This window comes from Triticum urartu, chromosome 6 (genome assembly GCF_003073215.2).
Source record: "Triticum urartu cultivar G1812 chromosome 6, Tu2.1, whole genome shotgun sequence".
Lineage (NCBI taxonomy): Eukaryota > Viridiplantae > Streptophyta > Magnoliopsida > Poales > Poaceae > Triticum > Triticum urartu.
This window is the reverse complement of record NC_053027.1, coordinates 135,813,445-135,836,094: the sequence shown is the minus strand read 5'-3', so window position 1 is coordinate 135,836,094 and position 22,650 is coordinate 135,813,445. Positions and strand designations below refer to the sequence as shown.

Here is a 22,650-nt window from a genome sequence, read left to right as displayed (position 1 = left end):
ATTCCTCACACCAAGAGCTTTAGAACAAGATCAAACTTGGATGCATTTCAAACATGTTTTAATTTCAACATTTTAAATGAGTGAAATCTGGTTTCTGAAATAAGTTTTTTTAATTCAGTGAAACCAATGTTTTGAAATAAGTGAAATTGTATTTTTATATGTTTTTTGGTTGAAATAAGTGAAATCAGTTTTCCAAAAATAAGCGAAACCATTTTCTAAATTAAGGCTAATTATTCCAAATTGTTTTTATAAATGAGCACATCTGTTTCAAACTAGGATGTGTTCACCTCTCGAGAAGAGAATATGACGCGCAGTATGAGCGCACCCACCCGTACCAGCAGTTGTACCATATGGCATCGCCTCCCCCTGGTCGACTATTTCCACCGGTGCAATCGGATCTCATATTTGATGAACGGAGAGGCTCCAAGTCACGAAACAGAAGTAGAAACCCCACCTCCGGAAGTGATCCGGAGGGGGATGCGGCAGAAGGGCACCACCTTGCCATAACATCGATCATGGAGGCCATGACTCCAATCATCATCAGCACCATCATCTAGGTCCTCGATATCGACTCCTCCATTTACCTTGTTAATGTAATCCCAAACCTAATGTGGATTTGTACATGTATAACATTAATCATTTATGTTTATTGCCATGAACACCTCGATGATGTCTCGTGCCTCTATGTCTGAGTAATTTCCCTAGTTATAGGGGATATGGAGGAACCCTAGTATTTATATGAACTGAATGCAGATAAGATATATGATACTCCCTCTGATCCAAAAGAAGTGTTGTGACTTTAGTTCAAATTTGAACTAAAGGTAAACTAAAGTCACGACACTTTTTTTGCATCGGCGGGTGTATTTGTTATATGATTGTGGTATTGTTCTTCACAATATTGTGTGAACGTCAATTGCACAATTTTTAGCCCTTGTGGACTTGAAGGATGTTATTATCTTTGTGGTGTGGGGCTAGGGGTACAACAATGACAAAAGCTACCTCTCTCCTTAGCAGATCATTGATAAGGGAAAAACAAAGACCCATGTGTTTTATGCCGCATCCATGTGGAGACCCTTTATCACCATCATACTACACCAGTAGGTATTGGAGAGACAATGTTGGCGTGGGTGGTACGACGCTCTCACAGTATGCACGTATCTTATTATTGGCTCCGCCCACACAATACACATATAACATAAATTACATGTATGAACCAAAGGTTGTGTTTTTACACATTTAAGTACCATAAATACAAGTGGTGAATCTTGACTCCCGAAGAACACCTTTAAGCCTAATGCAATTTCTGTAATTTTCATTACTCTCTTTTGTTCTTATTCTTAGTGAAAGAACATGCACCCCTAATGATGGTTTTGGTGTTAATGACAATAAACATTAGACAACTAACTATGTTTTGGGCATGCTTTCAGTTTACACATCTATGAAAATGAAACATATCGGCGACCCCAGAAGCAAAAAGGACAAAAAAGATGAAACGCCAATTTCTCCACCAACAATTTCTCATTTTTGAGTCATAGGTATGCCGTACTATTAAGAGTGGATGCGCCATGGATCTATTATGTAGAATCATTGAACACATAAAGCCAAATACCATCCACACTCTACGTGAGAAAGGGTGCCGTGAATTCTCTCTAGTTTGTGCTACTGAATAGTGACATACATTTGGTCGGATTGTCCGATAAGATATCTAAAGGTCGGAAGTTTCGTCAGATATTCCAAGGCAATCTTTGATCCCATGCATATGCTACTGGACAAGCTCAGACATTGTGTCGGACATCCTGCCGGAACATCAAACATGTTGTTTTGCTTGACCCTAGTCAGCTTTTTTGACATAACTGGACAGTGTACGGATAGAATTTTGGGTTGACGTATATATACCCTCCTTCTTCCTTGAGAAGGGGATGACTCCACTACGCTCACACCATTGACCCAAAAGTTTCAATCTTTCATTTTTATTCCTCTATAGCCATTCAATCCACTCTATATTTTAGAGAGCGCAAGAGGATCACCTGATCTACCAATCCATTCAAGAAAAACTTGAATTTGTTGATTCCCCATGAGATGCTAGGAAGTCTTGTTACTCTTGGATTTTTGGGGAACCCTAGACGACTGGTGTATCCCAGGAGCTTCCAAATCGCGTGGTTGTGCCTCGGGCTCGTTTGTGAGGGTTGGAATTCATCCCAGGGGCAGGAGCTACCCCTAGTGGAACAAATCTAAGCATATGTCGCTTGAGGTTCTTGGAGAACAAAGTGAGACCGTGATTGTTGTGGGAGCATTCATTGTCCCTCCCTCTCCAACGGAGATTACCATACCTCAAGTGTGTGAACTTCAGATTACATCACCTCCACCACTTTCGGTTGTTTGTTAACCCTAGCTTTAATTTTTGTTTTTCACTTGCTTGTGTGTTGCCTTGTGTAGCTTGCTAGCTTGTTATAACACATCATATAGAGTTGTATCACCTAGTTGCATTTCTAGAGAACTATTAGCTCTAAAAGCAACTAAGAAAAGAATTTAATTTGGTAGTCGCATATTCACCCCCTCTAGTCGACATTTAAGGCGTCTTTGATCCTTCACTTAGTTATTATTCTCGCACACTTTAATTCTTGCTTGAACATACTTGCAATATTTCACTTTATGCATCGATTTTTCTTGGGATCTATAATAACTTGCAGGCACATGGTAAACCTATATAAGAGGGAAAATGCCATTTCGTCGGCTCTTTGTGGGATCGATACTCTTACTTTGAAAACAACTGCAACTAAACCATGTGCGCTCTCATGACAATAACTTTGCCAACATAAGAACATCCATATATTCTGAGCATCTTACCTTGTTTTGACCATTTTGGTCGAGGCAAAGAACACCAGATAATTATTGCAGCTGAAACTCCAAATAACTCGTATGGACCCATCAATACACCACATGCGATCTACTTGGGCTTGCACCCTAGTTCTTGCACTTTATGTTAAGATTGTCTTCTTTCATGTCTGACCAAATCAAGATGACAGTCGAGTACATTGAATGCACCCACAAGGATAATATAAAAAATGTATATGTAACGTTCTCAACACAAAGAAGTTGCTACACTAGTTTCATCTTTGCGGAAAGATAGGTTTGCTTTGCAAATACCATACTAGATTGTGAACCAATTAAAAATGGCACATGTAACAAATACTAGTAAGTAAAGAGCGAAATCAGATCAAAAACACAGTTTGTAGGAGGAGCAAATACCAACCGGCTGGCGAAGCAAGTAGTATGGGAATGAGCACCAGCACCACCGACAAAGCTTGAAGAATCCCTTCCAGCAGAATGAGGCAAGGGGGCCTACTCTGAGAGGGGGCCTACTCTGCTTTGCAAACACCATACAAGGAAGAAAAGGACATGGGGAAGGAGACCGGATAAGAACAACAACACAACACATGGGTGGGCCAGAGGTAGAACAGCCAAAAAGTAGCACAAACGAGTCGCTAACACACGGGACCACAACAGATAAACCCAGAAGCAATCATAGGGCCGAACAGGGAAGCAATGCAAACAAATAAACATGCATGACCAAGCCAGCACAAAAAGAGTACCAGTCGGCACGCGCACGCGCGCGCGCGCACACACACACAGTAGGGCTCTAACCCCCGCCTGCCGCCACCACTCCCCACGTACCGCAGCACGTCTCAAACTTTGTGTCACTGCCCACTTCCAGTATACCGCAAAAGCGTCTGGGACTAACCAACCAGAAAGTAAACCCATACATCCACTGACACACATGAGACCATAAGGATAACATGGCTGCAGTGTCACAATCATCGGTAGGAAACAAGCAAGGCGAGGACATGGTATTACCCAGTAGGCTAAATAAAACCTCTCTACATGAGGCCTGGCACACGCCGCTACCACACAAACCGAATGTCTTCCTCCCAACGATCCCCTCACCCCAAAGACAAAGCACAGATCCCAGCAGACGACGATTGAACGCAAACTAAATTCCCACCTGCATAGTGATCCTCTCACCCTCCAACAACAATTAACAGGTCCCAACACACGTTGATTCCAAATGAATTGAATGCCTGCCTACCCAGTGATCCTCTCACCGCCAACAAGACCAAACGGAGCATAACGGGCGGAGGCAAACAACCAGGTAGACATGTTTTGGCAACAAATGAAGGAGACCAACTGTCCACCGATATCCTCCCCCCCCCTGGGGTGGAGGAAAACAACCAGCTAGACAGAACGAGCATGCCCGACCAAAAAGGAACAACACTGACGCCGCCCAAGTGATCCTCTCACTCCCAACAAGACCGAACAGGGCCTACCAGGCGGATGCAAATGGTCAGGTAGATAGGACAAGTAGGCTTGGCAGCAAACGAATGGCACTGACTCCGCCAACCGGGCAGACGAGACTAAGGGCCTGTTCGGAGACTTGCTAGCTTCTCAAAAACTTCTCATATCCAGCTTCTAGCCTCACTTCTCACTTCACGTGGAGTGCAGCAAACTGTTCTGGAGCGAGGCAGCTTCTCCCCAGCGCCTGGGTGAGCTGGCAGCCCAACTGGGGCGGTGAAGCCCAGCTTCTTGCCACCTTGGGCCGGCTGGAAGCGGTCAATTTCGGGCTAAACTGCAAACAGGCCAAAAAAAGAGTGAAACGAGCTGGGCGTGGTCGTCCTGGTGCAGCTCCTAGCTTGGGAGCGTCGCTTGGGCGTCAATGGCGTCGGGGTGTAGCTCCTCTGAGACATGGGGGCGCAGCTCCTTGCAGCAGGCGCATCGGACGGCGGCGAAGATGGGATCCGACGGGAAATAGACTGGGGCGGCCAGATCTGTAGTCACAGGGGGCGATTTGGCCGGCGACGGGGGCTGCCAGGCGTGGCGGCGGGAATGACGGCGCTAGGGTTGCAGAGGAGAACGAGGGGAAGGGGAGTTGTGAGCGAGGGGGTTTCTGTGGGATGGAGCGAGTTGGAGATGAGGAGCGAACCGTTTTTCTTGGTGGTGGCAATCCGGCCGTAAATAACTGCAGCTTCCGATTCACAAATACGTGAAGCTGGGAATCAGTCGCTTCAAAAAAATGAACTGCGGCCCATCGTGGCTTCCTGGATTGCAGCTTCGAGAAGCTATTCCGTTCGGCCCTGCTTCGGTCAGAATTTTTCAGAAGTTTAGAGTGGGAGGAGATCAGAACAGGCCCTAAACCGGTCGAACAATTGACGCCAAGGGGCCCTACACGTGTTCCTGGTCCACAGAAGTCGTCGAGGAGATGAGACACGAATTAACCAGATTGGACGACGGCAAAGCCGCCAGGCTGATAAAGTGTACCACACTTATGAGATCAGACCGAGAAAATCGCCCGATGGCCCTAGAAGGCAGATACTCCAGCATCTTTAAAGAAGTATTTTTTTTGCGAAACAGTAATGTTGGACTGTGAAACTCCAGTCTATATACATGCACTACACACTTCTTTCAAAAAGATCCAACGCGTTAAAAAGAGCAATGCTACATCTACGTAATAATAGCTACGGGATTAACGTAATCAGTATCGTGGGGATTCGTGATTGAAGCTTGGGGGAGGACCATCCCCTAAAATAGGGGGGGGGGGGGAGTTTATGTAAAAGTTTACGTTAATATACTCCCTCCGGTCCTTTTTAGTTCATATATAAGATTTGACTGAAGTCAAGCCTCATAAAGTTTGACTAACTTTGTAGAAAAAAGTGCCAACATTTTTTCGAGAAAACGCAAAAGTGCCAATATTCATAATCTGAAATTAATACCACTAGATGTGTCATGACTTAAAGTTTCATATTATATAACTTTAACATGATAGATGTTAATATTTTTTCATATAAATACGGTCAAACTTTATGAAGTTTGATTTTAGAGAATTCTAATATGCAGAGTAAAAAGGACCGGAGGGAGTACGTAGATGTAGGATTTTCGCGTTAAAAAACATGTCCAACCGCTACAAAATAAGTTACCGCTTTGGCCGGAGTGTCAAATATATATATATTACCATCCACATGCTTGTTTAACGAGCAAACTAGACGTTCAACATTCTTCAACCAAATAATAATCCATGCCTTTGTTTAACAAGAATTAGTCTCTGTTGTTCTCAGCTCGTCCCCCAAGCTAATTCATTCCTTTGTTTAACAAGAATTAATCTGCTGTACCTCCTCTCACGGCACGCAGCAAATCACTCTCATCCTTACCTAGAATCCCAGCAGTTCAGTACAACCGAGCCATCACTCATCTAATCCCTATAAATATGATCCACATTACACCGCCAATTATCATCAAACAAACAAGAAAGATCACCACAACCTCATCGATCTCCACCTTCTATCCCGTCCGGCCATGGCTAGCTACTCACAAGGTTTGCTCTTCGCCATCCTCGCATGCGCTTGCGTGCTTAGCACTCTTGCAGCCCGGGACCTTGCTGACGATAGGTCCATTGTCGCAAGGCACGAGCAGTGGATGGCCAAGTATGGCCGTGTGTACAGTGGCATTGCTGAGAAAGCACAGCGGCTAGAGGTGTTCAAGGCCAATGTCGCGTTCATCGAGTCGGTGAATGCAGGGACCGACAAGTTCTGGCTCGAGGCTAACCAGTTTGCGGATATCACCGACGATGAATTCAGAGCTACGCACACGGGGTATAAGGCGCCGGTGGGTGGTAACAAGGGCAGGAAGACAGGGTTTAGGTATGCGAACGTTAGCCTCGATGCTCTCCCGACATCTATGGACTGGAGAACCAAAGGCGCGGTCACTCCCATCAAAGACCAAGGCCAATGTGGTAAGCTCATATTCACACAATTACGCGTGACTATTGTCAATTGTTCTAGAATTCGATTCTAGAAATATTCTAGGCACCACGGATATTGCTGAAGTTTCTTAGGTTTTAGCTATAGTTCACATAGAATATTTCAATTGATAAAAGTTCGTATAATATTTGAATTGGCTCAGATTCGTGTTTGGCTGATTTTTGTCAGCAGAAATGAAAATATTTCCATACCTGCTGTCTGAAATTTTGAAATTTCAAGTTTTATTGGAAATGAGAACAATGCACATGACCATACTAGTTTACACTATCTTATTCAATTATTCTTGTCTTTTTATGGACAGTGACTAACCTATCAACACCTGTGTATTTCAGGGTGTTGCTGGGCCTTCTCCACGGTGGCCTCCATGGAAGGCATTGTGAAGCTGAGCACCGGGAAATTGATCTCACTGTCGGAGCAGGAACTGGTAGACTGCGATGTGGACGGCATGGACCAAGGGTGCGAGGGGGGGCTCATGGACAACGCCTTTGAGTTCATCATCAACAACGGCGGCCTAACCACCGAGGGCAACTACCCCTACACAGGCACTGACGGCAGCTGCAACTCCAACAAGGAGTCCAATGCCGCAGCGTCCATCAAGGGGTACGAGGACGTGCCGGCCAACGATGAGGCGTCGCTTCAGAAGGCGGTGGCCGCGCAGCCCGTGTCCGTGGCCGTCGATGGAGGGGACAACCTCTTCCGGTTCTACAAGGGCGGCGTGCTCTCCGGCGATTGTGGCACGGAGCTCGACCACGGCATTGCGGTGGTCGGGTACGGCGTCGCCAGCGACGGGACCAAGTATTGGGTGATGAAGAACTCGTGGGGCACATCATGGGGCGAGAATGGATTCATCAGGATGGAGAGGGACGTCGCCGATGAGCAAGGCCTCTGCGGACTCGCCATGCAGCCTTCCTACCCGACGGCATAGCGCTTATATACTCCTACCTTTGAAGCCTGTGTATACACATATATACCACCTGCATGATTGTGTAAACCACTATGTGATTACGTATTTATATTTGTATGGAGAGAATAATACTAGCTATTTCAATATACTCCCTCTGTTTCATGTATTAGTTTTTCTAAAGTCAAATATTTCTATGTTTGACTAAGTGTATAACAATTTTTTTAAGAAGTCATTTGCTATTATTTGGGTGCTGAATTAATCTATACTCACTTCGCTCACAAATATACGATGTTTTGGATATTTAAATATGGAATACATACAGATAAATGACAAGAGAAATATAACTAGCCCATGGCTAATTCGGTGATGGAAAAAGTGAAGAAAAAGGAACGAGGAGGGGGGGGGGGCGACTATAGTCTCGGCTGAAGCGGTCTACAGTAATCGGGTTGGCCCATTCGCGCATAGTTAATAAAGGAAAAAGAGAGAAGAAAAGGAAGCACAGGGGGATTCGAACCTTGGTCTCCTGATAGCAAGCACACTGACCCATTGGCTTGCCTCGGGTTCATTGTGAACCAAGTTTTAACTGTTTCTTCTTCATTTTTCCAGGTTTTTTTTGTTTTCTTTTTCTTTTGTCTTCTCAGCAGTTTTTCTCCGTTTTCATTAGGGTTTTTTTCATTGTTTTTCTTTGATTTTCTTTATTTATCTATTCCTTTTTTGTTTGCTTTTCTTTTTCCTTCTATGTTTTTTTCATTTTTTTTGCACTTGTTTCATCCTTTTCTTCTTCTTCTTTTTTCTTTGGATTATTTTGTTTCTTTTTTGTTTTCATTTTTTTTATTTTCTTTGTATCTTTTAGTTTTCATTCTACATATTTTTATATATGTCAACAATATTTATCTAACACATGTTATACATTTTTCCAATACCAATTTAACATTTTTTTAATACCAATATATTCATATACACATTTTAAACATGTTTTCAAATACAAGATTAACAATTTCTAATACACGGTCAACATTTTTATATGCATATTTAACATTGTTCAAATGCTTGATTAACATTTTCCAAATACTTGTTCAATATTTTTTCAAATTCTTGATAAATATTTTTATATACATGATCAAATTTTTCCATAATTTTTTTAATAAATTGTCAACATTCTTTCTATATACATTTAACATTTTAAAATGCTCGATTAAATTTTTTCAAATATTTTTCAATATTTTTTTCAAATGCTTGATTAAATTATATATATATATATATATATATATATATATATATAGGAAAATGGTTGTGTACTCCTGGGAGTACGTACTCCCGCTTCTCATATACCACATAGATAAATATTTTATAGCACTTAATTATTTTTAATATACTTCATTAGTAATTATTAGATACCTCAAAATGAGTTTCATGAAAAAATTCATGTGAGTCTACATATTTTTAAATGTTTACGTATATACTGATGTGTTTGTACGTGAAAAAGGTATATTACAAAAAGTACATCGCAGATGATATTTTTTCAACAAAACTCGTATTGGGGTATCTTAGAATATTTAATGAAGTATATTGAGAATAATAAAGAAGTATAATTAATGCGTATATGAGGTATATTGAGAATGGGAGTACATACTCCCAAGAGTACAGAAGAAAATATATATAGTGTTACTATTCATCACCCAGGCTGCAGAATAAATTATTCTTCATCCGAGGTAATCTTACGATCATTTCATAATTAAATTATGTTTTGAATTCAAATAGTTACATTTCTATTGATTCACTACGTAAAATTACCTCATACATAGCGTGACCCAGGAGGGCGTAATTTAATTATAAAAATTTGACCCCTTTAAATATAAGCCCATTTTTATTCAAAATTGAAATTTTGAGTCGGAATTAGGATGTATGAGTTACAAGTTATGAAGTTTTATACTCCCTCCGTTTCTAAATATTTGTCTTTCTAGACATTTCAAATGGATTACAACATACGGATGTATGTAGACATATTTTAGAGTATATATTTATTCATTTTGCTTCGTATGTAGTCATTTGTTGAAATCTCTAGAAAGACAAATATTTGGGAACTGAGGGAGTAGTAGCCTACCTATAGTATTGGAAGATTTATCAAAAGAAAAGTACCTTATTTTAATATATAAAGTAAAATTGTGAATGTTAGTTTTACAAAACATTGTATAATATTTATTAATTTCAAATGAATTGTTAAAAGTAAATAGACATTTTTAATTTTGACCAGTCAATCGCGTTGAAAATTCAAACTCATATGTGATTCAGAACTGAGTTAAGACTATGAGTGTGTGTTATTAAAACAACAAACTGATTCAAAATTCAAACTCAATTAGATTTTTTGTTTCCATAGCACAAGTTATAATACCATTTCTTTGACCTACAATTTTTATGTTTGAATATTGTATCTTACAGATTTAGTTCATGTTACTGTTCTCATTCCATTTTCCTTTGGAATTTAGAAGCCTATTCTCCTTCGGCGATATATGTGTTTGAGCTAGTCTTAGCTCGCGGGTCGAACCAAGTTTATTTCCCCTAAAAAAAGTTTGCATTTAATAAATGAACAATGTCCAACCAAGGTTGAACTAGCCTACCACTAGAAAACAAGCTGCCACTTGGGCCGAAGTGTCCAGGCGTGCAAATTGTACTTAACTGAGTATTTTACAACTGATCATAAACTCACTGTAAGAAACGGATAACTAAAGTAATTATTTTAGTCCCCTTATCAACATGTTTGTTTAACGAGCAAACTAGACGTTCAATATTCTTGAACGAAGTAATAATCCAGTCCATCCATGCCTTTGTTTAACAAGAATTAGTCCCTGTTGTTCTCAGCTCACCTGCCAAGCTAATTCATTCCTTTGTTTAACAAGAATTAATCTGCTGTACGTCCTCTCACGGCACGCAGCAAATCATTATCATCCTTACCTACAATCCCCGCAGTTCAGTATAGCCGAGCCATGAATCATCTGATCCCTATAAATATGATCCACATTACACCCCCAATTTCAAACAACATAGATCACCACAACCTCCTCGATCTCCAACTTCTACTCCGGCCAGCCATGGCTAGCTACTCACAAGGTTTGCTCTTCGCCATCCTCGCATGCGCCTGCGTGCTTAGCGCTCTTGCAGCCCGGGACCTCGCCGAGGATCGGTCTATTGTCACAAGGCATGAGCAGTGGATGGCCAAGTATGGCCGTGTGTACAATGACGTTGCTGAGAAAGCACACCGGCTAGAGGTGTTCAAGGCCAATGTCGCGTTCATTGAGTCGGTGAATGCAGGGACCGACAAGTTCTGGCTCGAGGCTAATCAGTTTGCGGATATCGCCGACGATGAATTCAGGGCTACGCACACAGGGTATAAGGCGCCGGTGGGTGGTAACAAGGGCAGGAAGACGGGGTTCAGGTATGCGAACGTTAGCCTCGATGCGCTCCCAACATCTGTGGACTGGAGAACCAAAGGCGCGGTTACTCCCATCAAAGACCAAGGCCAATGTGGTAAGCTCATATTCACACAATTACACGTGACTATTTTGAACTGTTCTAGAATTCGATTCTAGAAATATTCTAGGCACCACTGATATTACTGAAGTTTCTTAGTTTTTAGCTATAGGTCACATAGAATATTTCAATTGATAAAAGTTCATATACTATTTAAATTGGCTCAAATTCGTGTTTGGCTGATTTTTGTTAACAGAAATGAAAATATTTGAACACCCGCTGACAGAAATTTCGAAATTTCAAGTTTTATTGGAAATGAGAACACTGCACATGATCGTACTAGTTTACATTATGTTATTCAATTATTCTTGTCATTTTATGGACATTGACTAACATATCAACACCTGTGTAATGTGGAATATTTCAGGGTGTTGCTGGGCCTTCTCCACAGTGGCCTCTATGGAAGGCATCGTGAAGCTGAGCACCGGGAAACTGATCTCACTGTCGGAGCAGGAGCTGGTGGACTGCGATGTGGACGGCATGGACCAGGGCTGCGAGGGAGGGCTCATGGACAACGCCTTCGAGTTCATCATCGACAACGGTGGCCTAACCACCGAGGGCAATTACCCCTACACCGGCAATGACGGCAGCTGTAACTCCAACAAGGAGTCCAACGCCGCCGCATCCATCAAGGGGTACGAGGATGTGCCGGTCAATGACGAGGCGTCGTTACAGAAGGCGGTGGCCGCACAGCCCGTGTCCGTGGCCGTTGATGGAGGGGACAACCTCTTTCGGTTCTACAAGGGCGGCGTTCTCTCTGGCAATTGTGGCACGGAGCTCGACCACGGCATCGCGGCGGTCGGGTACGGCATTGCCGGCGACGGGATCAAGTACTGGGTGATGAAGAACTCGTGGGGCGCATCATGGGGCGAGAACGGTTTCATCAGGATGGAGAGGGACGTCGCCGACGAGCAAGGCCTCTGCGGACTCGCCATGCAGCCTTCCTACCCGACGGCATAACTTATATAATCGTACCTTTGACGCCTGTGTATATACACACATATATACCACCTGCATGATTGTGTAAACCAGTATGTAAGTACGTATTTGCATATGTGTATGGAAAGAATAATACTAGCTATTTTAATATACTCCCTCTGTTTCATGTATTAGTTTTTCTAAAGTCAAATATTTGTATGTTTGACTAAGTGTATAAGAAAATATATCAACATCTACAATATGAAATAAGTAAAATCTTTTTCACAACAAATATAATGATAATCCCGCAGAAAAACAAATATAATGATAAATGATTTGATATTGTAGACATTAAATATTTCTCTAAATACTTTGTCGGAGTTATAGAAATTTGTCTTTTTTTGAATAAAATCTTGCATTTTGGAAAGGAGGGTAGTTGTGAACGCGTGGTATAGAAAAATAGAGCTTTGCTAGAGTTACAGGGAGAATTTATAAAGAATTGCAGAATGGCTGACGTGGGTAGATTTAATTGAAAGTTAGTGGGGAGTCAGGTCAACCCTAAAATTCAAATTCAAGGGAGAAAGGTTAGTTGTTGGGTAGAGAGAGATCCGCAGAAACCCCGTAAGTAGTCGTTTCAGAATGATGTGATCTTCACTCTGAGGGTGTCATTCCATGGACAATTCTACACTTAGGTCTAATTTGGTTGCAAGGAGAAAGTATCCCAGGGCCACATGGGATTTCCATGGCCATCGGGGATCCTCTCCTCCCACTGCGGGAGATCACCCTTCCAGTTCGGGTCGTAGGAAGGAGGGGAGGTGAGGAAAACGCTAGGGGTAGCACTGAGGTGAAGGAGATAGCTATTCGCTAGGTACGCTTTACGCCGTCGCCTCTCGCACGCAAGTTGGTGGCTTTTCTTCCCGACATGTGTAGGCATGGATCTCCCACATGGGGAAAGGACAGGGATCGGGGCAGAATATCCCAACGAGCGATCGACCAAATGTCGCGGTGGTTTTCCACGGGCCGATTGGCCACATGGGCTCTGCACCCTGGTTTTTAGCGAGGATCCCCCCCCCCCCCGATCATGGGCTGCCAAATGAGCCCTTACGGGCTGCCTTCTATGGGCTGCACCCTACATATGTACGTGTCTTGGTCATAAACCCTCCCCCTGAATACAGTTGTGAGGCCCGATGGTTGCCAACTAACTCACGCCATGTCATCCTATAAACTTCAATCCGTAGATTTTGCCTGTAAGTGTAGCAAAGCTCCCACTCCATTGGTTGTGCTCCATCTAATTATTGGTGGCCTCGTCTGATACATAAGTTATCTCTATTTATTATCTATAAACAATGTAAGGTTTCTTCTTCCATTACATTCTGTGTCGCTCCCAGGCTTCATCAAGACTCATCACGGTAGGTATCCCGCCTCCCCACGTGTGGTTTCCCTGGCAAGAAAAAAAATCATCAAAACAAAGCGCACCCCGATGAAATTAGTCTTTCGCTTCATCTACAAATAGTATAAATTTTGTTCATGAACTAATTAGCTGAACTCTTGTGATTCATCATAAGCTGAAGGAATAAACCCTTGTGTATATTTTTACTTTGGGGGGAGGAGTGGAGGAGGGGCTATACAAATTACCACAAAAATTCTGTTTTAATAGGACGCAAGTTCCAATTTATTGGGCTATTTGTTCGCATGAGCCGTCATTTTTTCCTTGTTTCTGGTCGATCGTCCCTTCTTCCATTGGCCTATGTGGCGATTTTCTAACGCCATTTGAAGTGTTAAATCTCGTAAACTTTGGAGTAACTTAGTGAAGGTTGTGTCCATCGATCCATGCAAAGGCCAATGTGTTAGGACATCTCCAACGCGGACCCTCAAACCACTCATAACCGTCTGGACCGAGCAGTCCACACGCACTTTTCCATCCAACATAGTACTCCATCGGTCCACGGACTGGTCCGGTTGTTCATTTTCCCGTAAACCAGAACCAAACAAGGGGGCGAGCGGGAGGGGGGGGGGTTGCGGGAGTTTGAACCTCCGCCACGTAGGACTCCTACACCCCGGGCCCATGCAAAACCGAGGAGGAGCCCGCGCATTTCAAGCAACTCGCACTATTTCCACGCCAACAACCCCCTCTCACCACCACCACTTTATCCACCCTCTCAACTCCAATCGTCGCTACTCTCCACCCCAATTCCCGCCCTTTTCGCTTCTGCCATTGCATGGACCCGACCGGCGAGCGACCGAAGCCGTCGGAGGTGGAGGATCCACAGAAGGCGGAGGTCCGAGGTATCAACTGGATGATGCGGCAAGCTCGCCACCTCAAACAGAAAGCAAAGGAAGGCGGCGGGAAGGACGGGGTGCAGGGGCCTTGCGGGTCCAGGGACGCAGGGCGCCGCTGCCGCAGCGGCCGTCCGTGCACACACCATCCTAGCCGGAGCAATATCGGCCACCCTACTTATACGCGACAAAGCATCTTGGCCAGTAACAGCAGTCCCCGGCCTCCTCCGCTAGGTACGTGCCATACTGTGTCGACATCATTGTGGCGCCGTTCCATTTCCCCGACTCGTCGCCTCTATTTGTCTGGTCGTGAACACCGGACGGTGCCCGCTTTCAGTTTGTTGGTATGTCTCAATCGCCTGAGTCGTCGTGTAATGACACGGGCATGTAGATGTTGGAGATGGTCCACAACGGAGGCAGAAGCAACTACGAGTGCAGACAAGTGGATGACTCGAAACCGGATGGGCACGCCAAGCCGAGCACGGGCACCAGAACGTACACCCAACCTGGCATGGGCACATACACCTAGTTAAGCACCCAGTCCGATACGTACACCCAGCAGCTGGACTCATACACCGGGCAACCAGAGCAGGACGGCCACGATGACCTTGATCCGTAGGATGGGCTGGTCGGTCCAAATAAGAGTGGTAGGTGATAATCCCCAAGTGCAGGGAATCATCGTAGCAATTTCCGAAGGTGGAAGTGATAAGTATGGAGTGTCGAACCCACAAGGAGATAAAAGTAAGATCAATATTCTCTCAAGCCCTATCTGCCACTGATACGACTCTACGTACACCGAACGTTTGCTTCCAACTAGAAACGAGAAATAAAACTACGTTGTGGGTATGAAGTGGATAACTTTGTATGATATCAGAGAGCTAAAATATAAAGGTAGGTGTTGTTATCATAAAGTTAGAATATATTACTAATTATTATAAATAGCGAGTATGGAATAATGGTGGAGCGGTGTGCGGAATTATCCTAGGCAATTGTTAACAAGACCGATAGTCGGCATTGCAATTTCATATGAGGGAGAGGCATAAGCTAACATACTTTCTCTTCTTGGATCATATGCACTTATGATTGGAACTCTAGCAAGCATCCGCAACTACTAAAGATCATTAAGGTAAAACCCAACCATAGCATTAAAGCATCAAGTCCCATTCATCCCATACGCAACAATCCCATTACTCGGGTTTATGTTTCTGTCACTCACGTAACCCACTATAAGCGAATCATGGACGTACTGCAACACCCTACAGCGGGAATCCCTCACGCTTACGCGACACGAAGGGCATAATAGGACAGCACCAAAATAAAACATACAACTCGTACCAATCTAGATCATCAATCAACCCATAGACAAAGGAAATCTACTCAAAACATCATAGGATGGCAACACATCATTGGATCATAATATGTGGCATAAAGCACCATGTTCAAGTAGGGATTACAGCGGGGTGCGGGAGAGTGGACCACGTAAAAGAGATGAGGATAGTGATGTTGATGAAGACGATCACCGCGGCGATGATTCCCCTCCCGATGGCACTCCGGTGCCACCGAGAGAGAGGAGGAGAGGTTCTCCCCCTTGTGCTTCCTCCTCCATGGCCTCCCCTAGATGGGGAGAGGTTCTACCTCTGGTCCTTGGCCTTCATGGTGATGATGGCCCCTCCGGGATCCTCCTCCATAGCCTTCGGTGATGATGGCCCCCTCCGGCAGGGTGCCAGAGAGGGCCTAGATTGATTTCTTGTGGCTACAGAGGCTTGCAGCAGCGGAACTTTCGATCTAGGTTAATTTTTTGAGGTTTCTGTATTTATAGGAGAAATTGGCGTTGATTTCATGTCAGGGGGCCCTCGGGGAGTCCACGAGGCAGGGGGGTGGGCGCGCCCCCACCCTCGTGGGGCCCCCGTGACTCCCCTCCGGTAGATTTTTTTTCCAATATTTTTCATATTTTCCAGAAAAAATATCCGTTGGTTTTTCATCGCATTCCGAGAACTTCTATTTTTGCACAAAAACAACACCACGGTAGTTCTGCTGAAAACAACGTCCGTCCGCGTTAGTTCTAATCAAATCATACCAAAATCATATAAAAATATTGCAAACATGGCATGAATACTTCATAAATTATAGATACGTTGGAGACGTATCAGCATCCCCAAGCTTAATTCCTGCTCGTCCTCGAGTAGGTAAATGATAAAAGAAATAATTTATGAAGTGTGAATGCTAGCAAGTGCACAAGTTTGATCAATGATAGTTCCAATCACTTTTTATAGCATCATTATATATCATAACAGTAGCTCATCTTCATAAAACTTTTCATGATCAAGTAACAAGCTTATTCACATGTTAAAGTATAGACCATAAACTTTCTTGAAACTAACAAACTATATTCTAAGTCATCAAACAATTGTAATTCATCTTATTTTCAGGAAGGGTCTATGTCAGAGCTTTGATTTAGCAAACTCCACATACTCAACTATCTTTTAACCTTTCACAATTGCTAACACTCACGTGATATTTATGGGTTCAAAGTTTTAATCGGACACAGAGAAAGATAGGGGCTTATAGATTCACCTCCCAACCTTTTACCTCAAGGGTAATGTCAACAATAATAGTTCATGATAACTTACATCCAATTGGATATATATATCAGAATCTTTCCAACACAATGTGCTTGCCAAAGGATAAAATGTAAAAAGGAAAGGTGAAGATCACCATGACTCTTGCATAAGGGTAGAAGATAAAAGTAAAAGATAGGCCCTTCGCAAAGGGAAGCAGAGGTTTTCATGCGCTTTTATGGTTGGATGCACAAAATCTTAATGCAAAATAACGTCACTTTATATTGCCACTTGTGATATGGACCTTTATTATGCAGTCCGTCGCTTTTATTTCTTCCACATCACAAGATTGTATAAAACTTATTTTCTCCACATTAATAGATCACACATATTTATAGGGCAATTTTTATCGCATGCACCGATGACAACTTACTTGAAGGATCTTACTCAATCCATAGGTAGGTATGGTGGACTCTCATGGAAAAACTAGTTTAAGGAATGTTTGGAAGCACAAGTAGCATCTCTACTTGGTGCAAATAATTTGGCTAGCATGAGGGAGAAAAGCAAGCTCAACATGTTGGATGATCCAAGACAATATACTTTATTTCGGATATAAGAAAACATAACCCATTATGTTGTCTTCCTTATCCGACATCAACCTTTTAGCATGTCATATTTTAATGAGTGCTCACAATTACAAAAGATGTCCAAGATAGTATATTTATATGTGAAATCTCTCTTCCTTCAATATTCTTTCATGAATTGTTCAAGTGACCAATTCTATGTTTGCTAACTTTCAATAAGTTTACTACCTATACTTATTCTGTGTGAAGTCATTACTCCCCATGGTATAAGCATATAAAACATATATAAATTCAGATTCATGATATTTAATTCATTCAACCATTTACTCATAGGATATATGTGAAGCACGTGAGTAAATGACAAACTACTCCAAAAAGATATAAGTGAAGGATACTGAGTAGTCAAATAATTAACTAGCCATGGGAGGATTCTCCTTTTTTTCATTCAAGATTTTAGATCCAATGATTTTATTCAAAAAGCAAGTAAAATTGAAAATATGCTCCAAGCAAAACACATATCATGTGACGAATAAAAATATAGCTCCGAGTAAGGTATACCGATAGTTTTTGAAGACGAAAGAGGGGATGCCCCGGAAGCTTAGACGCTTGAGTCTTCCTTGAATATTACCTTGTGGTGCCTTGGGAATCCCCAAGCTTAGGGTCTTTCCACTTCTTATTCTCCTCATATCGATATCTCACCCAAAACTTGAAAACTGCAATCACACAAAACTTAATGGAACTTCGTGAGATAGGTTAGTATGATAAAGAGTAAACCATTCACTTTGGTACTGTCAAAGACAAGGATAATAATTATTCTCACACAATTCCTACTGTAGCATATCATTTCTACAATTTATATTGAGAATATAAGTCATAGAAACTAGAAAACAAGCAAACTATGCAATGAAAACAGATTCTGTCAGAAACAGAACAGTCTATAATGATCTGAACACTAACCATACTTATGCTACTCAAAAATTTATGAAATAAATTGGTGGACGTGAGTAATTTGTCTACTAATCTTCTGCAAAAATAATCAGCACCAAAGCGCTCTTCTGTAAAAAAATGGCAGCTAATCTCGTGAGCGCAAAGTTTCTGTTTTTTATAGCAAGATCACATTAACTTTCACCAAAGTCTTCCCAAAGGTCTTACTTGGCCCTTTATTGAAACAAAAGCTATAATACATGATTAATACAGTAGCTTAATCATGAGAACATACAAAAACAGTAAGGGTAAATATTGGGTTGTCTCCCAACAAGCGCTTTTCTTTAATGTCTTTTTAGCTAGGCATGATGATTTCAATGATGCTTACATAAAAGATAAGAATTGAAACATAAAGAGAGCATCATGAAGAATATGACTAGCACATTTAAACCTAACCCGCTTCCTATGCCTAGGGATTTGTGAGCACACAATTTGTGGGAACAAGAATCAACTAGCATAGGAAGGCAAAACAAGTATAACTTCAAAACTTTAAGCACATAGAGAGGAAACTTGATATTATTGCAACTCCTACAAGCATGTATTCCTCCCTCATAATAATTTTCAGTAGCATCATGAATGAGTTCAACAACATTACCATCACATAAAGAATTCTTTTCATGATCTATGAGCATAGAAATTTTACTACTCTCCACATAAGCAAAATTCTCCTCATTCGGAATAGCGGGATCACTAGTTCCTAAAGTTGACACTCTTCCAAACCCGCTTTAGATGATAGTATTATTTATACTCCAAAAGATATAAGTGACGTTTATGGAGCCTTCTACAATTAATATAAACTAACCAATATCCAAGCTCAAAATGTATAAGTGAAGCACAAGAAGCATTCTATAAAACCATACTCAAAAGATTTAAGTGAAGCACAAAGAGCAATTCTATAAGATCATACCTAAAAGATATAAATGAAGCACATGAAGCATTCTACAAACCAATTAAGGGCCATCTCATACTAGCATGGTTCTTAAAGGAAAAACAAAAAACATAAAGGACACAAATCATGTGAACAAAACAAAAACTAAGGTATACCGATGATTGTTGAATAAGAAAGATGGGATGCCAACCAGGGCATCCCCAAGCTAGATGCATGAGTATGCTTAGAATATTTACTTGGGGTGCCTTGGGCATCCCCAAGCTTGATCTCTTGCCTCTCTTTATTCTTCTCACATCGGTAACTCGTCGTTTTTCGAACACTTCATCCACACAAAACTTTAACAAAAACTTTGTGAGATCCGTTAGTATAATAAAGCAAATCACTGCCTTTAGGTACTATTGCAAACTCATTCCAATTTCATATTAGAACTATATCTACTGTATTCCAACTTCACCATGGTTCATACCCCCCGATACTACCCATAGATTCATCAAAATAAGCGATCAACACATATAAAACAGAATCTGTCAAAAACAGGACAGTCTGTAGTAATCTGGAGGTTTAGTAAACTTCTGTAACTCCAAAAATTATGAAATAAATTTGAAAATTTGAAAAATTTATACATAAGTAATGTGTAAAAAGTTTCAGACCCATTTGACTTTCCAGTAAAAAATGTAAAATCACGCGCTACAGCCAAAGTTTCTGTTTTTGTTCTGCACATAGTAAACAAACAATCTAATCATCCTAAAACGAAGGCTTGGCACATTATTTTTATAATACAGTGGATATATATAAGGGGATAATTATTTATAGAGAAAATTCCATGAAAAACTCTACATTGTTTCTGTCAGGACCCCGATTCCAAGTCACATCGATCTAGTCGGTAACACCTCATATCACTTTGCGGCCTCACGCACGGTATTCCCACGGGTGTCGCCTTACCATGGCCCGGGACCGTTTGCGCCTTTTGGCTCATGTATATGATAGTGTCGCTAGCATCCATATGACAGAGAACCCGGGCCGACATGGCTAGTCGTGAACCCAAAGCGGCACCAACCTATGGGGACAGGCACACATGAATCACATCGAGTATGTCGGTCAGCAGCGTGTGAATTCGGGCTGTAGCACTGGGCTAACAGGACTCCGGGAACCCGGGCTGTAGCAGGCTAGGTAGGACTCCGGATGTCACTGTGTGACATTTCCCCGAAGGGACAGGCACAGGAACGAAGTGAAACACATGCCGGCCAGTCAAGTGCCTTGAGCAGTAGTGCTGGGCTAGCAGGACTCCGGTGAACCAGGCTGTAGCGGACTACTATGGCTCATGGAAGCACTAGACTACATTTCCCCATAAGAGAGGCTGCCAAGGATAAACAACTTGATTGTCGGATCCCACACATACCAAGCATTTCAATCATACACACAATATGCTCGATATGTGTAAATACAACATGGCATAACAACATAACTCTACGACACAAGTATTTATTCATTAGGCTCCGAGGAGCCAAGATATTACAAACATGGGTCTCATGACCCAACAAACATAGCCTAACATTCAAAATACATGCGGAAGCTTAACATGTCTGAGTACAGACATCTATAAATGAAAAAGGCTAAGAAGCCTGACTATCTACCAGATCCTGCCGAGGGCACAAGATCTTAGCTGAGGTATCAAGCTAAACGTCGAAGTCCACACGGAACTACTAGCGAGACTGACGTCTCTCGGCAAAACATAAAATAGGCAAACGTGAGTACAAATGTACCCAGCAAGACTTACATCAGAACTATCTACATATGCATCGGTATCAATAAAGGGGGTGGTGGAGTTTAACTGCAGCAAGCCAGCTTTGACTCAGTGGCTAACCGGAACTACGACTGCAAGCAACTCTTTGAGGTGGCGCACACGATTCCACATATTCACCATTCAATACACCACTATGGATCCGCTCCCGTCTCCCTACGAGAAAGCCATCCATAGCACTCACACTTATCTTGCGAGTTTGGAGTATCCACTTTCACTTGTCTATGAACTGTTATAGGCAACCCAGAAGTCCTTTACCGCGGACACGGCTATTCAAATAGATCATTTATAACCCTGCAGGGGTGTACTTCTTCACACACGCTTTCGCCACTTACCACCATGTACACGTCGTGTATCTCGGCAACCTTCAAGCAGAAGCCTGGCGAGGGAGTCGGCCACGACCAGACTAACCACACAAGTCTCTAGTCCAGGTTTATCGCCTATTCGGGTTCCATCCACGAGGAGATCCGGCCGGAGTTTCGCTCACAGCCCCAAACGATGTGTGCAGGGTTCTCGAGACACCAAACGGGCGCCCGGTACACCGTGCCATGGTGTATCTACCGCATCATAGCCCACCCCTAGGGTTAGCGCTACGCACGACCGCCAACACATATCCTACAAACACCAGAAACTAGTTGCAACTCCTAGACAGAGGACAAGGGCAGTTAATAAGTCGAGAGGGTCCATTGGTTTCGGGCCCAATGCATGGTAGCAGCTGTTCATGGATCACAAACACAGAACTCAGTTCCTAAGAACGGTTTCAATGAGACAACCCACCATGTACTCCTACATGGCCTCTCACCGCTACCTTTATCAAATCGTGTTCACACACTTAGCTCACACACAGTAGGGCATGTTTATCACTGTTCCAATTCATCCCCGATGAATCAGACCTGACTCAACTCTAAGCAGTAGCAGGCATGACAAACAAGCATGAATGACTAGGCACATCAGGGCTCAAACAACTCCTACTCATGCTAGTGGGTTTCATCTATTTACTGTGGCAATGACAGGTCATGCAGAGGATAAGGGGTTCAACTACCGCAGCCAGTAACAGATGAATCGTTGTTGTCCTAATGCAGTAAAAGAGAGCAGGAGCGAGAGAGTGGGATTGTATCGGAATTAACAAGGGGGTTTTGCTTGCCTGGCACGTCTGAAGATATTATAGCTCTTCATCGGTGTCATCGAACTCATCATCGGGATACGCCTACCGAGAGGGGACAAGCACCGGCAATAGAGAAGAACACAATCAATGCAAATGCGACAATATGATGCATGATCATGACATGGCAATATGCTATGATTTGTGCTAATGCATCTAGCAACAATTTAAATGAAGTCCATATGAACCAAGGGTTCACATGCAAACTCCATAAGGGGTATTTAAAATGCCATTAT

The 22,650-nt window shown here is 42.6% G+C and overlaps 2 protein-coding genes across 2 annotated transcripts; both read left to right on the top strand.

Annotated features, from left to right (window-relative positions):
• Window positions 1-6,345: 6,345 nt before the first annotated feature.
• On the top strand, window positions 6,346-7,734 carry LOC125516267 (senescence-specific cysteine protease SAG39-like). Its single transcript, XM_048681746.1, has 2 exons — window positions 6,346-6,781; window positions 7,142-7,734. The coding sequence occupies exons 1-2, from the start codon at window positions 6,346-6,348 to the stop codon at window positions 7,732-7,734; spliced, it is 1,029 nt and encodes a 342-aa protein (XP_048537703.1).
• Window positions 7,735-10,802: 3,068 nt separating this feature from the next.
• Window positions 10,803-12,201, top strand: LOC125516193 (senescence-specific cysteine protease SAG39-like). The gene is made up of 2 exons (XM_048681675.1): window positions 10,803-11,238; window positions 11,609-12,201. Exons 1-2 carry the CDS (start codon window positions 10,803-10,805, stop codon window positions 12,199-12,201), a joined length of 1,029 nt encoding a protein of 342 aa, XP_048537632.1.
• The last annotated feature ends 10,449 nt before the right edge of the window (window positions 12,202-22,650 follow it).

Bases quoted from the DNA above. Each gene is read 5' to 3' on its own strand.
- LOC125516267 (XM_048681746.1), top strand. From the start codon at position 6,346: ATGGCTAGCTACTCACAAGGTTTGCTCTTCGCCATCCTCGCATGCGCT. The intron at 6,782-7,141 runs GTAAGCTCATAT...TGTGTATTTCAG, and splicing joins CAAAGACCAAGGCCAATGTG to GGTGTTGCTGGGCCTTCTCC.
- LOC125516193 (XM_048681675.1), top strand. From the start codon at position 10,803: ATGGCTAGCTACTCACAAGGTTTGCTCTTCGCCATCCTCGCATGCGCC. The intron at 11,239-11,608 runs GTAAGCTCATAT...GGAATATTTCAG, and splicing joins CAAAGACCAAGGCCAATGTG to GGTGTTGCTGGGCCTTCTCC.